The sequence below is a fragment of the Chlamydotis macqueenii genome, chromosome 8, assembly GCF_036417535.1.
Source record: "Chlamydotis macqueenii isolate bChlMac1 chromosome 8, bChlMac1.mat, whole genome shotgun sequence".
NCBI lineage: Eukaryota > Metazoa > Chordata > Aves > Otidiformes > Otididae > Chlamydotis > Chlamydotis macqueenii.
Window position 1 is genome coordinate 17,324,873 of NC_141563.1, and position 22,854 is coordinate 17,347,726.

The following is a 22,854-nucleotide window of genomic DNA, read 5'->3' on the forward strand; positions in this document are numbered from 1 at the left end:
TACTTGAATTGCATATAGACTTAGAAATAATTAATATCAAAGACGGTAAATTATTTCACTGATGGTATAAAATTTGAGTATAAAATTGTAATTCTTGGTTACCCTCACGTTTCTGTTAATCTGTGAGTATTATATTCCACAGGCCTCCATGCATAAAACATAAGGTGAAGTATCTGAACAGTTAACTAGTGAAAGTATCACAACATCCGGAAGCTACTTTGTTTTTACTGATCATACGTAACAACTGTAAGACTCTACAGAAATTTAAGATACTCTGCCTCTCAAGTTTCGGTGAGCTGAAGCCCGTTCAGCTTGTTCTGGGTTCAAATGCTAGAATCGCCTAACAAACACCACCATTCTGTGCCATCTTTGATTTGGCATCCCCATAAAGGACTATCATGCAAGTATTTGTAACATACAAAATACACGTTTAAAAATGACTATTTACAAACTTCTGTTGTTTAAGATATTTCATACCTTTTACCTTAGTTATTTACTTAAAAATACAGTCCTCTGGCTGCACTTAAGTGGTTTGTTTTGCAGTGCAAAATGTGTATATTTGTTTATAAATCACCACAGTAATGTTTATTTGCTTGTTGTGTTATGTGTAAGTTTCAATGGAAATATTAAATTTTTTTAATAAAAAAAAAAAAAAGCTGATTAGTAATGTTTTAAGAATCTATTGTGCTGAAATGCCAAGATGAGGTAAGTCCCATAATGGTCCTATTTTATTCACCTTACCTTTTCCTGGAGTTTTATTCCCAGATTATTCATTTCCCCATGCTGGGCAGTGCTACTGGACCAGCACGATGACAGACCTACACTCTCCAGCTGGCAGCCACCCCCTTCTGTGGCCTGTGCTTACACTGCTATTTCTAGCTGTTTCTAGCCATTATTTCTAGCTATTTCTAGTTGGTGTAAATTGATGTGAGTCTGGTCTGTTTCCCTGGAAGTACACATGAGCTGCTCTCAAAGAGGAAGCTGTCTTATTCAGATCTAAAAATGAAACACAATTGTAGTGGGCCTGGGAAGACGACCCCCGGAGGCAGAAGCTGCAGTGTACAAAAGGCTGGCTGTCCTGGCTAGTGACCTGTTTCTTGTAGCCTGTGTCTATCACCATCCTGTTCCATTAGATCCCTGAGGAACCACGCACGCAGCCTCCGCTGCTCAACAGAAGGGGAGAATATCACCTTATCAAACAGGTAAAACACAGCTGGGCCTGTACGCCAGGCTTCTTTTCCCACTGCTGCACTATAACACATACACTATAGACCTTCAGTTAAGGTTTTAAGAGACATTAACAATTATTTAAAAATTCATTAAAATATTCAACTTTATTAACAGTATATTTACATAATCATTTTTTTTTTCCTGCTCTTGGTCAACCATGGTGAATGTTCAAAGGTAAAAAAGCATTGAGCAATAACCACAAGATGAAAACATTTTAAACCTATACAATACTTTATACACAAATTTATACAAAGGAACACTTAAATAATACAACTGGACACAAAAATATACACTTTTAGAGAAATTCACATCAGTAATTGTATAAAGCTCTCTTCTGTACTAAGGGTCCTGAAAATGTAGGACTAGAACGTTAGCTCTGTAATGCAAAAGGGTTATTGTGACAGTCCTCAAAGGCCACTGTAGAGCACACGGACATGTTCAAGGCTATCAGCTTATAGTTCAGTCTGTGTATTCAAGTTTTGAGGTCCTTTATGATTACGCAAACATCAGAAATAGAGTGGTATAATAAACGGTACTTAGAAAAGCAGAGTTTTAGAGCCAGTACTAAATGCTGTAGGGCTCCAAACACCCACTTAATATTTAACCAAGTGTTTGATACGACCGTTTATTCAAAAAATAGAAAGAGTAAATGCACTTACATAAAAATAACTTTTACTGTTCAGCAAGCGTGCTCATGTGATTTTTATATTAGTATAAACTTAAAAATAAAATAAAAACAAAAACCTGCCATATGACTTTTAAGATAAATGATACCAGTTCACCTGCTCCCTACTTGAGTACATTTACTTTAAGGCTTTGAATAGTCTGACCCAAGATTTTACAACTTTAAAATGAATGGGTCCCCACGGATGCCGGTGTGTCTCACTGAGACTCAGCATGACCAGAATTAAAGCTCACCACCTTAAGGAAACAGAAGGACACATGCTCATGCCTTGACTATATTCTGTTTTGGCTCCGCACCAGAATGTAAAGTTTAGTAGTAACAGTATTTCATGGCAAGAGACAAGTACGTAACAGTTTGTTTTTAAAAGCAAATTATTAATTCAATGGCAACATCTTTGGAGAAACTTCCTTTGTTTTTTAAATTCCTACAAATTTCATGCAGAAAGATGTTTCTTAAGATTACCTTAAGAAATTATGGTTTTGATGCAATTGGAATGTGTATCCCAAACCGCTGATGGAAAAAAAAAAAAGTCTAAAAAATTTTCCTGGATCTTTGTCATACATTTGTATCTTGCAGTAATGGTTCTTTAGCTTCACCAGGAGTTTGTGGACTGTGGGGATGGCCGTGGCTGCCACCGTGTTTCTTCCAGTTGCTGGATCGTACGTTTAGGTTTGTGTGTTCCGGAATAAACAAGGCAACAAGTAGTGCCAACAGCACAGAGCATGCTCCAAACAAGAACGGGGGGCCAGGAATTATAGAATTCTGAAAACAACAGAAATACCACAAAGTATTAATGAACCATTAGCCACAGGTTAACAGACTACAATTGCAAAGTACAAAAGTGTCAAACATGGGGAGAACTTTTCTATGCTACCCTAGCCAATACAGTATTTGTCGCCATGGGGAGGCTTTTGGAATAAATGTAGAAAGAATGTTACATCCCAAGACTGAGGAACGGGAGAATATGGTTCTTATTAATGCCTGCCAGCTTTCTTTTTTAGTGCAAGTTCTTACTGCTGAGCTTTCTCAACAAATTAATAGCTATTAGGAACTAAACAAAAACCACTGAGAGCTTGGTTAAAAGACTAAAGGACAACAAAACAAAACCATACAACATCAGAAAGGTAAATACAGTGCCAGGGAGAGGAGAGGGGGATGCTGTTTTTATTAGTCCCTCCTTCCCTCAGTCTATTCTCTTTACAAGGGTCATCAGTTATCTGATTACTGTCAGCTGTATCTATTGCAAAGTTACACTAAACCAGTCCATTTAGTGAAAAGCATGACTTAAGAACCTCTTTTTACAGCTGGCATAATAAAATGTAATACAGCATCATCCACAAGAACTGGTGGGCACATGCTCCCTTCCCAAGTTTTTTTCTTTTTTTGAATCAGTACGCAGAAGAATACCTGTTGTAACTGGTACTGTGTGACCACGCTGCCTCCTGATGGCGATTCAGGCATGGGGAGTTCATTCAGTTCAACATGAAATATATAGAATATAAAACCATAAAGTGCTGGTCCCAAGCCATTACACAGTCCTCGAATTCCTGTTATCATCCCTTGAACAACACCTGGGAAAAGTAAAATACACTATTAGCTAGCTAGACATAGATAATTAACAGTTTTAATGGGTCACGAACAGATCAACAAGACTTTAGTCATTTCACCTTCAATCTGATGCAAGTAGAAGGCTTCTCTAAATGGTGTCGTACTACAGGTAGCAACAACCAAGGGGCACAGAAAAACTGTCATGGCAGTAGATTCAAGGGGTTTTTTTCCACCTTCCTATAAGCACAGAGTAGGACTTCTGTGCTGTGCTCATGCAGAGACCAGTATATACACAGTATCCTTGCCATCCCTGTCCCGCAGTGTATGCAGCCTAGACAGCTAAGAAAACTTTTGTCAAAAGTAAAAAAAATAAACAGCATATGAGGTTGCTAAATATTTTGCTGCTGCTGGGACCTGTTGAGTGTTCTCCCTCTGTGCCAGAAGGACACGATACACATGTATTACAACCTCCAAGCAACCTGGATTTTAACATTTTGTGACCTATGCTCAGGTGTACAGGCTGCTCTGTGCCAAGATTCAGGCTGACTCACACTATGACAACACCCTGACATGTCTGTCTTCACAGCATCCTTTGACTAATTACGACAAAACCTACCCTGCTGGTCAGCGTCAGCAGTTCGTGAAACCAGTGCGCTTACAGCTGGGAAAGTAATACTGGACATGGCTGCCACAGCTCCAGCTGCCCACATCATCCTGCAAAATATACAGACTCCATGTAACTGCTCCGCACAGACGGCATTCTGCATCTGGAGCGTCTATCTGTATATATATGCATATGTTATATATACATATACCGACCTGAAGTCACACACGCTTAAGTGTCTCCCTTGGATAAAGGATAAAATGCAGAAAAATACTGTATTGCTCAGATATTAAAATCAAATGTACATACCATGGTTCTGATCCAAAGCCATACCACGCAAGCTGCAGTATTTGAAATCCTAGGCCCAGTAGGATGGTATTTTTATTTCCAATGGACCGCATAAGTAAACTCAAAACTATTGTCTGACAGAGAAGGGAAACAAGTTAATTAAAAATAAATAAATAAATGAATGAATGAAAAGCAACATTTTATTCTAAATGTTAAATACATGCAAATAAATTTACTAATTTTTAAAAACCACACAAAATTCTCCCAAAGCAGTATTTGCTAAATATTCAGGAGCCTCGACCAAAAAAAACCAGCAATCTTTTAGCAATTCATACGAACAAACTGTCACGCCAGCTTTGATGCACAAAAGCATCTAGTTTTCACAACACAAGACACTTGGGATATTACCGAACTATACTCCTGGCTGGCAAGCTGCTTTTCCAACTGAGCTGAAGTAAGAGTGTTAGTCAATTGTTACAGACTGTAAAAAAACAGCTACAGGAAAGGGGAGTCACATTTCTGGAATTGCAGTATTGTCAAAGTTCTCCCCAGTGCTTTGCTTTTTCAAAGTTATCAAATCAATGAAATATCTCGCAGTAACTCACCTGTGCAATAATGGAAAGAATCCCAAGGACTGCTATAAATGCCGCAACACTTTCAGATGAAAATCCCATTATCTGTATTTTTAAAAAAGGCAATTTGATTATTAACCATAAACCATGTATCATGATGTGACAAATATCTGTGGGGGAACACAGAGTGCAGAAGACCAGTATTATTAAACTCTTCCCTAACTTAGGAAAAAAGTTGGGTTTTTTTTTCATTAAATCCAGCAAGTGTATAAAAGTAAAGGAGCATAAAATAGAAAACAAATAAATAGTTCCCTCAAAAAGTAAAAAACACCCAACAGTTTAACATAGTGAACCTCATAGCCCAAGAATAATGCAAATAATGACAAAACAATTTCTGGTATTTTATAAGTCATTCATCTCTCTCTCTCTCTAAAAACAGACAAACCCAGAACAGCAAAAGGACTTAAATCAGCTGCTGTAAGCTTCTAAATTATACTAGATATCTCTTCTTTCTGTATGAATTCAGTGATAATTGAAGACTTTCCTATAAATTTACTTTTGTTCAAATCCATATCAAAACGTTAAGTTACCTGTCTGAGGTATAGGAAGAAGCTGGAATATTGACCTGCCTCTGGGAGGTAGGAAAGAAAGACTGTTATGCAGATCAGCAGCACGATTGAGTCCTGGCCGACTTTCTTCAGTGACTACGGCAAGAAAAAAGTATTATAAACCATTTCATCTTCATATTCAGAAAAGCATACCTAGCAAGAAAAGCATGTCAATTAATGACGCTATTATGTGGTACCACCAAAGCATTTCCTGAATATTTATCACGATCGCTGCTAATAGTATTAGCAGCAACGCCAGGTTATACTTAAAAAAAATAGAGGCTTTGTTTTTTAAGCTTGAAATACCGTAAATTCTGTTTCTTTCCTGTCTCTAAAGCTCAATGTTTGCAAACAAAATATTCCACATTTCAGTAGCTTACTGCAAAAGGGTCAGCCTGTTCCCATGAAATGGGTGCTCCCCAGGATGCTGGCCTCATCTTCTCTGGCAGCGACTCTGGTACAGCAACAAGAATGAAACAAATGTCTAGCAAGGCTATTGCTGTAGCCAGGACCACAACCAAGCTGTCTCCATAGACTCGGCCAAGGTAGGCACCGATAGCAGGGCTGGTAACTAAACTTGCTGCAAAAGTTGCTGAAACCTAAAACAAAAAACATCTGGTTAGATTTTCAATGATGTCAGTCACCAGTATTATCACCCCCTTTTCCTCATTTTCAGAAGCCTAACCATTTTAATGCGGTAGTGATGAAAAGTAACCTTTTTTTTTGATAACTGGACAGCAATGTGAAGCTCACACCACTCTTGCATGTACTGACATAATTAGGTTTAATTAACTGTACAGTCTGCTGATATCTCTGGAAGTGATGGGTTTTATTTAATCTTCCTATTAGTGAAATACGCAATGCCTGTTAAAAAAAAAAAAGTACAGGTATCAAGGGCATATTAACTTGAATATGCTGTTAATCCAACGCAGTACAACGGATCTTCAGAAAGCAGTTTCAGTGAACCAGCCGGCCTTGTTGTGAGGGATGTTAATTTTAAAACATATCTCAATCCCTGGTGTGTATAGGCAGAAAGAAACTATTTAGTTCTATACCCATTGCTTTCAGCTATTCCTGCTGAATATGAGAAGGGACTAGGTAACTTGAACACAACAAATAATTCTGCTATTCCGTAACATCTAGGGCTGTAAGGGCTCCTGAGGTCTGGTAGAAATGGAGGCGCGTTGTAAGAACTTCAGACAGACAAGTTACTCGGCTACATTTGTTTTGATCTGAAGTGCAGCAGCATGACTGGCAATGTGAACAGGAGCAGTCAGGATATCATACAATGGCAGTTCCAAAATTATCCAGGAACAAAAGGCTAGATAGTTTAAAATATGGCAGAGTGTACTAGTGTGAGAAACAATGGAGGAATAACTAAAGCCCCTCAAATTACACCATTAACACTGATAACTGTTAAGACAGATGTCCAAAGGACAGCTTTTACCATGGTCACATTTTGTTGAAGCTAGAAGCAAAATATTCAAGAGGAGACACAGGACTGGATTACAAGAAAATTAAACAGAAAAATCTCATTTCAAACTAAAATCAACTTGCCAGAGAAGAAATAAAAATACAATTTTGAAAAGCTTTACCCACTGAAGTGTTTAGTACTGAATACCACAGGAACAGAGTAAAAAAAATACATACCAAACCATAGGCCATGCTTCTTTCATGTTCTTGGGTTATGTCTGCTACATATGCAAAAACCACAGAAAACGTCACTGCAAAAACTCCAGAGACAGAGATAACAGCGAAGTACCACCTAAGAACATAAAAAATTAGAGCAGCTAAATAGAAACACAAAGTCTCTACTGACAATCCACATACGGTTCAGTAGTAAATCATATTGTCCAACTTTTCCTGACAAATATTACGATAAACTTGGATAAAGCCAACATGAATGTGTCTTGATACAGTTGTGTAACTCCTCCTTAGCACACCCAGCTCAAAGATAAACTGCACAATTTTGTAACATCTATGAAAAGTTGCTGTGACTAAGTACTTCTAGGAAACGAGGCATTAGACTAACTGCGACTGGGTGCCTATGACCCAAAGCATTTCGGGAACTTCAGTACTTTGAGAATCTGGCAATTGAGAAGCCTCAGCAGTAGCCTTATCTTTATGCTATAGACACTCATCATTTGAAACTTTAATCTACACTTACAAGCAAGCTACTTCCCAGAAAAGGGATGAAGAACCCGTGTGACCAGAGAGAGAACTGAAAAGGCTCACGGAGCTACCTGAACAGCTGGCTCTGCCCTGCGTCAGTGCAGTCTGTGGTATTTCAGCTACACCCTCAGGTACAGCACGCGGGTAGGCCAGCAACACCGAGTTCTGACTGATGCACTACCTGGGGAATGTACGCGCCAGTTAAGAGCTTACTAATTTGCACAGTGTGCAAGCTGGTGGATTTTAAAACTTGAAAAACAGAAGTGTAAAACTGCAGCAACATTTTAGCTTACAAATGGTTCCTTCATGCACTAGCTAGCATTAAGTCAGGTTTTCATCTCTGCATAGTTGGTTAGTATTTTAGTGCTATGGCCACAATAAAGACCTGCACAGTTTACTGGACAGCACTCTAATCTCTTTTGCAAATGTGCTGAAGTAGGAAGTGGGACCTACAGTACAGAGCTCAAAACCAGCAGCTCTTAAAATTTTGACCAAAGCATTTGGCCTCACAGCAGCTACTTCAGTTTGACTGTTCTCCCAGCTTTCCACCAATGTAATATAAAAGCCTCAACTTTCCTTGGAGCACAAACAATATTCTATCGACAACGCTACAAACATAAGCATTATACAGCAACCTTGTCAAGAAATGGCAGATCTAGTGTAAAAGAAGTTACTAACCATGGGCTGATCTTCATTAGTGGTATTGGCGCACAGGTGAAAAACACTGTTAGCAGCAAGAAGGACTTTCGTCCCCACACATCAGACAGGGCACCTATGAGTGGGGCACTGAGGAACGATAATAAGCCCTAAATGAAACAAAACATTTAAACCATGTTAGAACTAAATGGCTGGAATCGTGACCACCCCATAATCTGGTAGCAGGCTGGGCTCCATTCCTATTAAAGTTGATGACTATAGTGCAGTGCATCAAAGGCAATATGGGCAAGGATTACTGATCTCCTGTCCCATGTCTGGCTACATCAAATTTGAGATTGGTTACCTCAGAGCTACACTGAATTCAAAATGTGGATGATCTAGTGACACGAGCAGTTTTATAAACTGTGTTTTATAGTTGTATGTATTTAGAGTTCACATAAATGTAACTAATTGAAAAAAAATCCTACTAGAGGAACAAGCACCAAGTAAAAAATTCTCGGATTTTAACACCATGTGTGTCATTTGGGATTAGTCAACTACCTTTCTGTTTGCTCAACCAAACCAGCAGGTACAGGTGAAGCAATATCTTACTAAAAGTAAAATTACGTGTATTTGCTTTTTTTAGTAATAATTTCTTCGTGTGTTTTATTTATGCTGTGAAAACTATACTGAAAAACCTCTTGAATATTTCTCTCAGCTGGCAGTCATTTCTATATTCCTCCCACCATTCACTTTAAATTGTACCTGTGATTAACTTCTGTCACCTTACCTTTACTCCTTGAATGAGACCATTCATTAGAAATGTATGTTTTGGGAAGGTTTCATGCAAAACCTGGAGAAGAAATACAAACACTGTCATTTACACAATATAAACTGTAAATATTACTCATGATGCATCCAGCTTCTACACTGGCACACCCACAGTAGCTTTATATTTCCATAGAATACAGGGAAAGAAAAACAAGACACACCACAAATAATCTATTTAATCTTTAATTAATATGGATGTTACTTGGAAATTTTAGCTTTACTTGGTAGAGGCCTCAGTTCTCTCAACACTTTGAGAAGGATTCATGTCATCCAACTTCAGCGTCTGAAATCCAAATAGACCACAGAGAACCTAGAAAATTATCTCAGACCAGACTCTCCACACGTTACTGTGTCATCTGTAGGGGACTGGGGAGAGAGAGGAGAGAGATCACCATTCTGAAGTGCCTCTCAATTTGTTGGCCAAGCCTAGATACGCAAGTTAAAACAGGCACCTCTCTCAGGCTGACTTGTGTTACGTGAGACAGATTCCATTCGGTGCAGTTTATGTCCAAGAGCCTGTTCATGGTTAACATCAGCTTACAGTACCGCACCAAGACTGCATTTTAGGTGGAGTTTGCTCAGCGATCTTTAAGCCTTCACTCCTTTTAACTGGTAAGCATATGTCACTCTAAGAGATTAAATCCAAATGGAAAGCAGCCAACTACATCAGAAAATAATTTGGTACAAACATGTTGGTATGACTGTCTCGCTAATCACAGGGAAGCTTTAACTCCTGTAACAGGGTCTGTGCTCTGAAGCTTCCGTTTAAAGCACAGCCAGGTCAGCAAAGATCTCACGACCTACATACACACACACTTGCAAAATTTTACCAAATTGCAAGTGTATTTTTGTCCTTACATTTTTAACGTGCCAACTTTTTGTAGCATCTTGGAAGGAAAGACAATTTCATTACTGTCTTACTGGTTTCAAGTCAGAAAATATTTATCTGTAAGCTTGAGTGCTAGCAGACTTGCACATAACCAGCTATGCTGCACCATTACACTGCTTTAACAAAATAATTTTAAATTCCTGATTCCATGTAAAAACACACAACTTTTCACTTGCACAACAGAGCAGCTCAATGATACATAATTTTAATTTAATTCAGATGATGTTCAGTGCCTTTGCAGTAATTACCCCACTTCCCATGCAGCAAGAAAAAGCTGAAGCCTATCACTTACCACCAGAGTGGGTGCTGTTAAGAGTCCCCAAGCAAAAAACTCCAAGAAGATCACTATAACAGCATGGTAGACACTAGGTGAACCTATTCCTTGAGGCTAAAAAAAGATAAAAAATAGGTCATTAAAACACTGTCATAGTAATGACAAATGCACCTGAACACTATAAGGAGAATGATTAAGAAATTAAACAGGATGCAAAACATCGGAACACAGTTACTCAAGCTAAATGGTACTGAGTGAAATTCCTTTTTTAACCCTTTGCTGCTAATGTCCTGAAGTGTCTTGATCCTCTCCAGAATACAAACTGCACTCCCACCTCAAATGAAAAAATAAACCACTTCTGCTGTGTGATGGTTAAGCCCGAGTTACCACACAAGTTTCTTGCTCACTCTCCCCCTCCCCAGCGGGATGGGGGAGAGAATTGGGCAAGGGGGACAGTTGTTTATTTTGTTGACCACATCCACTGGAATGTGACAATGTCCATCTTGCCATTTTACTCCTAAAAATGTATATTAAAATATACAAAATGAACAATCTATGTTTTCTCACTGCCCGATGTCCCAATGACCGATACAGCCTGTCCCGAGCAGCGATCACGGAAACAAAACCAAGCAGCAAGCAAAGGAGCCAAAAGGGAGCCAGCAAGGGAGAGGGAGTGATGCCAGCGAACAAGAGAGAGGGATGGATGCCAGGAAGGCAGATACCCACACTGGCCAGCCTCCACTTACATACTGAGCATGACGTTTATGGCATGGAATACTCTCTTTGGCCAGTCTGGGTCAATTATTCTGTCTTTCTCCCAGCTTCCTGCATCGGCACATCACTGAGACTTGGAAAGTCAGACAGTGTTCTTGGTCTCATTAACAACAACGCATATCATCAGGGTGTTTATCAACATTCTTCACACACAAAAGCCAGACACACCAGCTACTGAGAGGAAAATTAACTTCATCCCTGCCAAAACCAGGACATACTGCCAGTCTGGGAAACAAGGATGCTGCTGATAGCAGAAACACTCTTCTTTGGATAATTAGTTCCTTTTCCTTGAGAAAAATGCTAAAGGTCACACAATGCTGCACGGAAATAAAGTTTTCAGAATTTCCAAGCATGGCAGCATTCCCACTCAGCTACCCCGAAGTCTAACTACCTGGTCCATCAAACAGGTTTATAGTACTTCTGTTAGTAAAAGGCACCACGGTTAAGTACAACACTTTGATAGCTCGAAGTCAAGAAAGAAAAACTGAGATAATGAACACCAGAAGTAAATCCTCAGAAACAGCACTCATCACGTCCCAAACACACCTCCCAAATAGTAGGCCTATTAGCTGCAATGGGCTTCAAATATAGGAAGAGATCTGGATGAAAGATCTGAAATAAGGAACTTCAAATACTTTGGTGATTTAGTATATTCGGAAGTACCTTTTGAGAACAAAAAAGCAAGGGTGGGACAAGCTGCTCATCTCATATACTCTGTAACTGCTACCCTGTCAAACAACATGCCACAGTTCACCATTTGCAAATTGAGGAAACGATGCACTAATTATTTTCATACGAATGTAGTATGAATAATTCATCAAAAATCTCATACGCATTCTGTAAGCTTAGAAGTGCTGCTTTAACATCTACTTCCCTGGGTTTGTGTGAAGTTGAGTTACTAAAGAAGTGGCACTGATTTGATTAGACCGTGCATTTTATACTGAGTGCAGACATGCAGCCTGCAGTCCTCAGCTGCTTCCCAAGAAGGCTCAGGAGGATCTTATAAACATGTTAAAATATCTGATGAGAGGGAATGAAGATGACACAGCTAGACTCTTGTCAGAGGTGTTAGCGACAGGACTGGAGGTGCACACTGAGATACAGAAAATTCTACTTAAACTTTGAACAAAACAAACCCCTGGAAATAGGCTGCCCAGTGAGATTGTGGTATCTCCATCCCCCAAGGCTGGATGAGCCCCGAGCAAACCGCTCCAGCTGACCCTGTCTGGTGGAAGAGGAAGCGTAGTCAGATCAGAGATGTTCAGAGGTGCCTTCCAACCTCAAATACTACACAATTTTAAGTTTCAGTTAGGTAATACTAGAGATTTTCTTATTACAAGATTTATGCAAATCATACCTAGCTTTTCTTCCAGATTCCAATATTTCCAACACAGGAAGGAAAAGGGAAAAAAAAAAAAAAAAAAAAAAAAAAGGCACCTTCTGAACAACTGTAGGAAATACAGAAAACCAGACTGGCCCACTACAAAGATTTTAATTTCCAAAAATAACTATATCCATACATAAAAGGTGAGCTACAAAACTAGCACTGAGCTATTTCTCTTTCCCAAGCCCTCTTCAGCAAATACAAACATCATACCATACAGATCTCTCTGCTATTTTTATATACTATTCTCTTAAGGAGGTAAATTAACAGTCGTGTTAGGTACAGAAACTGGCTATAATTATCTTCACTTCCCACAATTCCTTTCCCTGTCCACCCACAACCCTTATTTTAGTTTCAGGTTAAAAATGTATCCAGCTCTGCACAAACTGTAAGTAACAACCTTAGCCATTTGCCTCAGTCTGATACAGAAAATCAGGATCATTCTCATAGTCCTCAGATCCCTGCCAAGTTACTGGCTCCTGACCCTCCAAGGTATTACAGACAGCGAGGCAGCAGTCACGAACCATCCCTGTCCCTCCAAGCGCCAGGGATCAAAAGCACCTCCATTCTGTTCACATACAGCAAACACAAGCTCAGCAGCCATCTGTCTCTACACAGCTCTTGTCCATTTCTGGGCAGCTACTCAGAGATCACCTGCACAAACCAAACTTGCAGAATGAAAACAGTGGCTGTCCTGCTCACCTAAACTGTTGCTGATTTTAGAAGAATACAAGCCTGTGACTACTGCCCTCTGCCTTGTCATCCAGCTGTAAGCAACCTGATCGGATGTTTCCATTACATTGGCAGAAACAAACAGAAGTGACATTTAGATCACCAGGGTTAATCTTCCTGGCTTGCCTGTCGCTAATACTCATTTATCACAGAAACTGTTATTTGTTCTTATCTATAAAAATAAGTAATTCAGTCTCATTTAGATCTTAACCTCTTAAAGATCGCTGCAAATAAAAAGTAGCAAAAATACTCCAGAGGTGGAAGAAAGAGGGAAGGAGATTAATAAGGGGTTACATTACAGGGCATTAAGATACGTTATGTCCATTCAGTCCACAAGACCCAAGTACTAGCCCAACGTACCCTTCTACCCCAACATGTACAGCGCACGGGTTGGGTACTCAGCCCTGTCTTACTCTACAAACTTGCCCCACTGTGCTTTACAAACTGGCTAACACAGTAAAATGCAATGCAATAACCTAAGTGCAACCAAATCAGAAGGCCTTAAACCTGGAGGTAAAAGATACAGAGCCTTCATATGAACAAAGGTGTTCCAGTCAGAGTAAGAGCAATCCTTTTCTACAACCACGTAGCCAGAGCAGAGCAGATTTATGTTTGGCAAAATCTGTGGCATAAAACAACACTCTAAGAATGCCCCTTTCTCTAGTCAGGGAGAAAATGACTTTATGCAAAAACTTTGTACTGTCCGTCATGCCAGCGATAAGAAGTGTGTATCCCAGGTAACCCTAAGAACATGCATCTGACAACAACAAAATAACTATCAAAGCAACAAAGGCATCAGATATAACATCAGAGCTGCTGGTCCTCTGATGGAAACGAAGCAACACCAAATAAAGTACTGAGCTCTAATTCTTTCCAGCACTGCCCAGGTATGTATCTCCTAACCCATTTCATGAATGCTTAAAAAAAAATGCATAACCTTACATAAGATGAATTCCAACTGGTCATATAGGAATGCAAAATTAAGAATGGTGTTGAAATCGCTTCACTGGTGTTACTACTTCTCTTTTGGTGAACCTGACAACACACACTTGAGTACACACACCATCACACATTTTTTTCTGTGATACAGCTACTAAGTTGCAATGAGAACAACACGAAAATACCATCATGCATCAACCCATCCTCCTGCACCACCCACTGCCTCACCAAGGGGGCACAGTGTAACCTGCGGCAGGAAGAGAGGTTTTGTGGAGGCAATAGGTGTTTTTTCCCTTTTGCTTATTTTCTTCTTTCCACATCAGAATTGGTAATTAGAAGTGACAATAAATTAAATTGACTGAAGTTTCCCATCAGTAAACTCTTTTTGTCTGTGACACTCTCTCATTAAAAAGCTGTATGTTCTTCCAGGCAAACAAGTCACACAGTTTTCTTCGATGTCAAATAGTTTCAAAATGAACCAATCAGGCTGAAAACTGTACACTTAGATGCTCGATTAATTACTGGCTTGCCACTTGGAGACATTCAAGACCTCAGCCATTTTCATCTACCTGTTTCCCATAACATCACATACTATGTTGGGTAAGTAAAGAAACTAAGGAGACTGAGCACAGAAGACTAATTAAATGTTTCAGCAAATACTCAAAAAAACTTCCAAGTTTTTGCTGTCATTATATAGAATATTCTGTTATACCAGACTTTATAACTTTAAAAATGTATTTACGACAAAAAAATTCTCAAAACATTTATTTGAAGGCAGAAAATATCACAAGCTGGTATTTTTGTTATCTAACAACAATCTACATACCTTCAGCTAATGCTTATAGCCCATTTTTCCAATGTTTTAGAAACAACTGAAAATTGTCCACAACTCATGCAAGTTTGTACTCTGCTTTTGAAACTGGTGGGAGACACTGAATGCAGCACCACCGCAGCTGAATGCAGCTGTTATAATATCTTTTCTCTGTTGGCACAAGAAAGTTCAGGTCCAGAGAAAGAGGACACTTGGAAGTATACTGTATTTTAATCAGTGATTACTCCAGAGAGAAATTATAAAGCACGATGTCCCAGGAGCAACAACATTTACTTTGCTTCTATTACTCATTCTAAAATATTTGTGTTTAACATTTGTAGAAATGTATGAGATAACTTTGTATCTTTACAAAGAGCAGGAAAACCATGTCCTGAAAAACATCAACATCCACCACTGGGATTAGTTTTGCTTCTTACCACTAAGTAACCCAGACAGTTGGTCATCAGTTCAATGAACAACTACAGTGCCACTGACACCTCCCCCTTCTCCATTATTGTTCCGAAAAGACAAACTGAAGGACCACCAGTGATTTAATGTCTCTTTATTTGTAATAATGATACTGTATTTAGAAGACTGCACATCAAAGCTACACAATGTTACACAGTGGAAAAAATCCAGGCGCAACGACACGTTGGAAAAACCAAGCTGCAAGAGCCAAAACACTTAAGAGCTTCCTTTCTTTTAAAATTTTGTGTATTTAAGAGGAAGTAATATAATGGGAGGGAACTGCAAAACACTTCTGCTACTGTCTTGCATCTTTATGGGATTTCTCTGATTCGAGAGTCTGTCCCACTCGCTAGCCTATTCTCTCCCAGACAACAGAGAGGACAGAAGGCTGCTGCGACGGCGATCCACTCACCGTGTGGGCAAAGCCCACCCCAGAACTGCACCCCAACCACAGTCAGCATCTCCTGCTCTCCTTTACAATGGCTAACTGCCTGCCCGCACCGTCCCAAGCTATTGTGCAGCCAACTGCTGCTCCCCAGCACACAGCTGGCTTCCTAACAGCTCTTCCCTCCGCAAACATTCATTTAAATAATCTTCCATGTAAAGTCGGGTTTAGCCACGTAGTGCATGACCTCGCACAAGTGTAAGTGGTCCATGTCTAACTTTCGAGCTGACGCCGTTTTGCACACTTGGTCCTGGGGCCTAAAAACTGGCCCACATCGAGAATGAGTATTTACGAAGACAACTAGCGTGACACCCTTACAGGTGCTTCTCAGCCAACTGCCTCAAACAAGCCAACCTGGGATGCGGTAACGAAATTATGGGGGCTGCAGCAACCCGCAGCGTAAAAGAAACCGAAATCTTGCCGTCGAGCTCAGCCCGGCGCCGCCGCCGGAGCACGGCCCTCTCCACGCCGCCACCCGCGGCTGCCCCCGGCCCGCGGGACCCCTCGCCTCGGACAGGGCCCGGCCGCACCTGCCCCGGCCTCCTGCCAGTCCCCCGCACCGCCGCGGGACCGGAGGCTCCCCCGCCGCCAGCTCGCCCCACAGCCGACCACCTCCCACCCCCGGAGCCGCCCGTGTCCCCGGCCCCGCCCGGCCTCACCGTCCCGCCGTCCTTAATGATGATCTTCTTGGCCAGCATGATACTGCGGTTCACGGCGCGTTTCTTCTTCTTCCCCCCCTGGGTCATTTTACCATCCTACAGCCCCGGGGGGGAGCGGGGGCAGCAGCGGACCCTCCCCAGCAGCCGGGCCTCGGCCTCCCCTCCCCGCTCGGCCGCCGCCACCCCTCACGCACCCGGCGCCATCTTGGCCAGCCACCCCCGGGCGCAGCGGCCGCCGCGCATCACGCGATCGCCCCATTGGCCGGCCGCCGGTCACGTGCGCCGCCCGCCCTTCCCCCGGGCCCGGCTCGGTGCCTTTCAAAAATTAATGGTTAGAGTTGGAAAAAAATAAATACATGTAAAAAAATAAAAGAGGCTGCCGCCAGAAGCTGCGCGGCTCGCTGTGGCCCGGCCCGGGTGCGGCGGTGCCAGGCCCGAGCACCCAAGGACGAGGGAGCCCTCCGCCATTCTGTGCTACCTTCTCCCTGAACAACCTCCATCTTTTGGCACACCGGGCCCCTACCTGTGCTGCTGGAGACACTCGACTTTCTTCCCCATCCAGACAACAATGGCATTTTACAGAACATTATGGCGGCCGTCGCCACCCCTCAGAAGCCTCGGTTTCTCATGTACCTCCACATGCACCAATGCTCTGAGCTGCCCCCTTCCTACCCATCCCAAAAGCCCATTTCCAGCCCTTTCCGCCCCCCTGAGCCGCATGAGGGGCCTGGAAAAAAGGAGAAAAAAAAAGGCCAGTTCTTACTGGGTATAGCTGTTAGACATCGAAAGACATTCCTACAGCCAAAGTACATAACCACACGTTATCCGTCTTAAGAATCCAACTTGGAGGTTTCTTACTCTCAAGTTTTAAACTTGGCTTACAAAAGCTTTAACAACTTTAAATGGGCAGGCCGTTTCAGGTTCTGATTTCCCACGGAGCCTGCACGTACTAAGATAAGAGGGATCAGCTTTCCCAAGGCATCACACCCGTTAGCGGAGAAAATATTTTAGAAACATGTACTATTATTATTAATTATTCTGTGGCTTATAGTTTAAATTCCTTCACCACTGATGTCTGGCAGCACTAAACACAGCAACATCTGTCCACATCCAGTACTACTACAATCATGATCTCAGATACAGCCCTTCATGGCGATATCCATACACCAGTCTTTTCTCTTACATTCTTCTTCACTCAGTCCTCTATCTTCCAGCCCTCTTACTGCATATCCCCATCTCCCTCTTACTGCATATCCCCATCTCCCCAGCTCCTGCAACATCCTCGTTTGCCCCAAAACCTCAGCCATGCATTAACATCATCTCTGTCCATACAAACAGTGGCTGCTATGCTGAACCCCAGCCCCAATGTACAGCCCTGTACTCTAGCTCCCTCACAGAAAAAACACCACTATGTTAACAAAGGGGTGTAAATCATTCACCACTGAAGATCGTGTAAGCTTAAGCTAAACTTATAGCTGTAAGACCAAACACCCTCTTATAATGCAGCTTTTAAGGAATTCAGAATTTAATGAGGCGCAGCCCTACTCAGGCCAATGGATCTACTCATCTCACAGCAAGACAAAGGCAAGTAGACACGAGCTCGTGACGCAAAATGGGGATCTACTGGGCTGCCCATAGGGGAAAAAGGATGTTTGCAGCCATTGCTATTATCAGTCATTTGTCACAAGTCTTAACAAGTTATGCCAAGTATGTGACAATTGCAGTAGGTGCCAGGGTTTCCTCACTCCCTTCTGTTTGAAACGGAGTGAGGTCCTAAAATTTTGCTATGGTTTCAAGTCTGCTCCTTGGAGAGTGCTGTTACATTTTGGTCAATGTCATAGACAGACATGTACATGACATGTAAGGAACTCACATAAAAAAGTTAACACAACTACATCTCAGCAAAGACTTTTTGTAACTAGGCAGATTAAACAACTGTTTTTTTCCATCCACACCTTTACCAACTCCTGTTACTGGTGTCATTATCCCAAAATAAATGCATCTTAAATCTCAAGTTTGCTCACACAGGCTGAGCAGATGATTCAAGTAAGAATTCCCACCTCCAGAATAAACTATTGATAAACATGACTTGGTTTTGTTGTCATGAATTTCAGCCAGCTACTTGTTTTCAAATATCAAACTCCACTTACCTATACAAGTCCTGACATAATCCACTCTGCCATTATTTAACTGAGGGACAAATTCCTGACAAACATTTAATCTCCTGAGAAGAGAAACAAAAATTGCCTGTTACATCTGAACACCTGTAGTGTTAAACCTTCTGTACAAAGTAAACGCGTAATACTGCCCACTAGCTGTAGAAGATACTACGGTCTTTTTAGAAGTGGAATGAAAATGGACAGAGCACTTAGCGTCTCCCCAAGGGAAACCACTGATTCTAAAGCACAGACAGATGATGGCTTCCATGGTTTCAGTTAAGACTCCTACAAATTGCTTTCAGGCCAAAGTCGAAGAACAGCGTATCTCAGTACTCTATACCAGCTATGCTCCTTTGGTTAGTTAATGAATAATATACTTCTGTCACCTAATGGCTTAAAAATTTCAGTTTAAATCATGCTGCACACAATCACTAAGATCAGAGCAGAATTGACAAAAGGAACTGACAGAAATGAAGAGTCCTGAAAATTACTGGTGCATAGCTGGTGAAATTACCTGATTTTATTATATATATTATTTCTGGAAAGGACAGGGAAACATGTAATCCACCATCTACAGCGATATGTTTGTGAACTCTGTTCAGGTCTTTGATAGACTGTGAATTATAGCTATACAAAATCTCAGCTTCTAAATTGTAACATGAATCAACGGATTGTGTTGTACTTGAGAGGGTATACTGTACAGTAGTTTACACTGCTATCAAAATTAAATGTTTAAAACAGGGGAAAAATAGGTACTGAATAACCAACTGCCTCCTGGTAACTTGTGGCAAAACTCTCCTACAGAGCGTGACAGTGTGTTACACACCATACTGTAAGGTGGTACCTGATACCCAGACACTCCCTACCACCTCCAGTTCAGGAACCACAGTCCTGAGCAAGGAGATCAGGGGTTTCAGACCAGAAGAACGCAGAGACAGCCAGCCAAGAGAACACTGCTGGAATGCGATTCACAAGAAGTCATGATACAGTGGTCAAAAAGAAGCATGTCTCAGTCAAAACTAAATTTCTGGCAAAATTCAGTAAGCTCTAAGTTAAAGGATACCATTAACAAAAGTCTTAACAATAGCCTTCTGGAGTGTATACAAAATTATGCAAAAAATTATATTCTGAAATAATAAATGTTAATTAAAACACTGTTTTATACCTGCTAAAAATATGCATAAAGCAAGCCTCTCCATTTACAAAGCTCTCAAACAGTTTTATATCATATTTTTAATAAAGCCAGTACTTAATTTTAACCAGTTTATTACTATAGTGACATTATCTACACATACAGGAGAAAAAAAGCCCAGTATTTCACCTCAATATGGGTTAAAAAAAGACTGTATGAGGTCATGTAAGATGCATTCCATTGTTCAGCAGTGTTATACCAAAAATATAACATGTTTCCAAACTGCCTGGAAACACCACATATTAGAATTGTATTCAGTGTGATCACACACAAACATCAACATAAAAGTATAAAAAAAATCCTAATACACTCAAAAATTTTGCTACAATGTTCAAATATATTATTTATATTTGGGGTTGGATATTTAAAACTAAATTTAAATATAATGACAATAAAGACAAACTTTAAAAAAATCTTTAAAAGTGTTACTCATGGCAGCAAATATAAACATATGCTTAGCATATAAGCAATTTTTACTGAGCTATAAATTGCTAATGAAACGGATATGGCTAATTACAGTCAGAATGATGATGGAAGATTGAAGGCAAGAGTTAAAAATGTCATGTGTACTCTTGGATGCAAATGTGCAGCAGACATTCAAGAATAAGCCCTGAACAGCACCTCAGGACAGTTTCGTTTTGTTCTAGTTTTTTTTTGGTTTTTGTTTTTTTTTTTTTTTCTTTCTTCTAGAAAGAGTTATCAATTCATCTGTTGGGAAATAATTAGAAAAAGTTATAAATTAAACTGAACAGAAATTTGGATTCACGGTAACCAGAGCAGAAGATTACATCTAACTAATCCCAGTTATTTGGTTGAATTTTCCCCTGCATTTTTTCCAGTAAAAATAACTTAATTCTAGATATCTAAAAAACATTTAATAAGCTTACCTGGGAAGAGCAGAACTCTTTAGTAACTTCCCGTGGAAAAGAATCAGCATTAAAAATCAACAGAACAATGAAAACAAAGGCAAGAGAAACACTTCTTGTACTTTCTTACAATAACTGAACACCATAGGTAATGATACACTACCTCATACGTGGTGTAATACCATGTTATAGATAAACACTACCTTTCTAATACACAAAACCCCCTTTATGTTCTTTAATATCTCATTCTTACAAAACATGGATTTCAGTGAAGAAAACAATTAATAATCTTCCTCATTCACAACATCCAGCAAGAAACACTGTCAACAGTAGGAAAATGAGCAACAACTTCAAATTTGGAAAATTTGGATTTTGCTTAAATGTGACAGAACATGCACAGCTAATAATGAAATATATTAAAATATGAAAGTTACCGACAACAAAAGTCAGAAGAAATGCAATGTTTCATTTTTCAATTTTAAAACAATTTAACAAAATCCATTACAGTCTTTTGAATTACAGCTATAAAAATAAGTTAGGAACACAAAACAATTACGTACTTCTAAAAAACTGTGAGAGGACTATATGAGTAATTGAAACACAAGTATGTGCTACCAGAATAAGATTGGTTCTTTTAGGAAAAAAACCACAATAGTTTCTAAAAAGTTACAGTAAAAATGCCAAGGTGTTATTTTGTAGAAGCTGGATCTGGAACTTAACGTTACCCATTATTAAAGTAAACAAAAAGTGAAGTTTTCTTATAGTTTGTCTAAAACAAGGAAGTTGAATAGAACTATAAAATTATCTGAATTCTTTGAGGAAAAAGGATTATTGGGCACTTGTGGCTAGCACAGAAATACAATGTTTAAAGAAAAGTTTATCTTGCTTTATTAGACTCAAGATTCTTCACTACTGAACTGCTGATTTGCTTTGAAGATAGTTCTACATTTAGTTGTTTGACCATTTATCACCTATCCCAGAGACTCTCAAATAAAACTACCAAATATTTAAGTATTCAATAAATACTAGTACACTCATTATGCAAGTCTTAAAAAAACCCCCACATAATTCAAGTTATTGCAAATAAATATCTAGCTATAACTTTATAAATATTTAAATAAAATTCTGCTAAGGAGAGGTTATCCTCCCAGATAGACAACTAAACTAACAAATCTATTGTCTGAAAGTCAGAAAAATAGTTCAGAAAGACGGGTTTATTTTTGGAAAGTTAGACTCCTACAGATTGCTTTTAGGGCAAACTCAAAGCACACTATCCCCTACTTCCCAATGCTCTGTGCTAGCTATGCTTCTTTGGTTAGTTAATGAGTTACAGACTTAAAACTGGTTTGCTTTTTTTTTTTTGTTTGAGTTTGGTTTGGCTGGGGGTTGTTTTGTTTTTTTGACATTTAAAAATCCAGATACAAAAGTATCTCAGTGAGAAAATGTGCATATGCTCTCAGATTGCAAAGGTTACAGAAATCAGAAATCTGTTCTCAAGAAACATACGCTGTCTTCCCTCCATCTAGAACAATGCTTTTCAACCTGGAGAGCCTCAGACAAGAGTCTTTCCTTCACCTGTAAAGGGCTAAGGAAAGACAACTCAAAATGCAAAGTCCTATTTCCTTTACAGCAACAAGTGTATGAAGAGATCTATCCCTCTACTTATTTTTAATAAGACACTTTAATGGAAAATTTAATGGAACTGCCAGTTGTAAGCAGGGAGGAGTCACTGATCTACAGACAGGAGTTACCCTTCCTTAGTACAGCAGATATATTGTTTTCCAAAGCTGTATGACATCCTATTCAAAAGCATAGAGCACATATTTCTATTCTTTCCTTTAAACTGATGCTTATTGACAAATATTGACTGGTGCACATGAAGCATTAAAGCTGGATTATACACAGAGAACTCCAGCAACGCGGTGGTTATTTGGCCTATTTGGTCCCTTCCTGTGCAATTGACTTTAAAATGTTCCCAACTTGCTGCTTATGTTTTTTTTTAGAAATTCCTCAAGCAAGTTACCAGTTGTATCACCTGAACATTTCCACTATTGTGATTCATAAAATTAAAAGTATTATGTAGGCCAA

At 39.9% G+C, this 22,854-nt stretch overlaps 1 protein-coding gene across 1 annotated transcript; it reads right to left on the reverse strand.

Annotated features, from left to right (window-relative positions):
* Positions 1-1,315: 1,315 nt before the first annotated feature.
* Positions 1,316-16,733, reverse strand: SLC71A1 (solute carrier family 71 member 1). The gene is made up of 12 exons (XM_086753299.1): positions 16,550-16,733; positions 10,356-10,451; positions 9,134-9,196; positions 8,386-8,513; positions 7,186-7,300; positions 5,916-6,134; positions 5,518-5,631; positions 4,961-5,032; positions 4,377-4,489; positions 4,080-4,177; positions 3,323-3,486; positions 1,316-2,677 (listed from the first exon to the last, which is right to left on the reverse strand). The coding sequence occupies exons 1-12, from the start codon at positions 16,634-16,636 to the stop codon at positions 2,471-2,473; spliced, it is 1,476 nt and encodes a 491-aa protein (XP_086609425.1). The 5' UTR covers positions 16,637-16,733; the 3' UTR covers positions 1,316-2,470.
* Between the last annotated feature and the right edge of the window lie 6,121 nt (positions 16,734-22,854).

Bases quoted from the DNA above. Each gene is read 5' to 3' on its own strand.
- SLC71A1 (XM_086753299.1), bottom strand. From the start codon at position 16,636: ATGACCCAGGGGGGGAAGAAGAAGAAACGCGCCGTGAACCGCAGTATC. The intron at 6,135-7,185 runs GTATGTATTTTT...TTTTTGTTTTAG, and splicing joins GAAGCATGGCCTATGGTTTG to GTTTCAGCAACTTTTGCAGC. The intron at 5,033-5,517 runs GTAACTTAACGT...TTAAAAATACAG, and splicing joins TCTTCCTATACCTCAGACAG to ATAATGGGATTTTCATCTGA.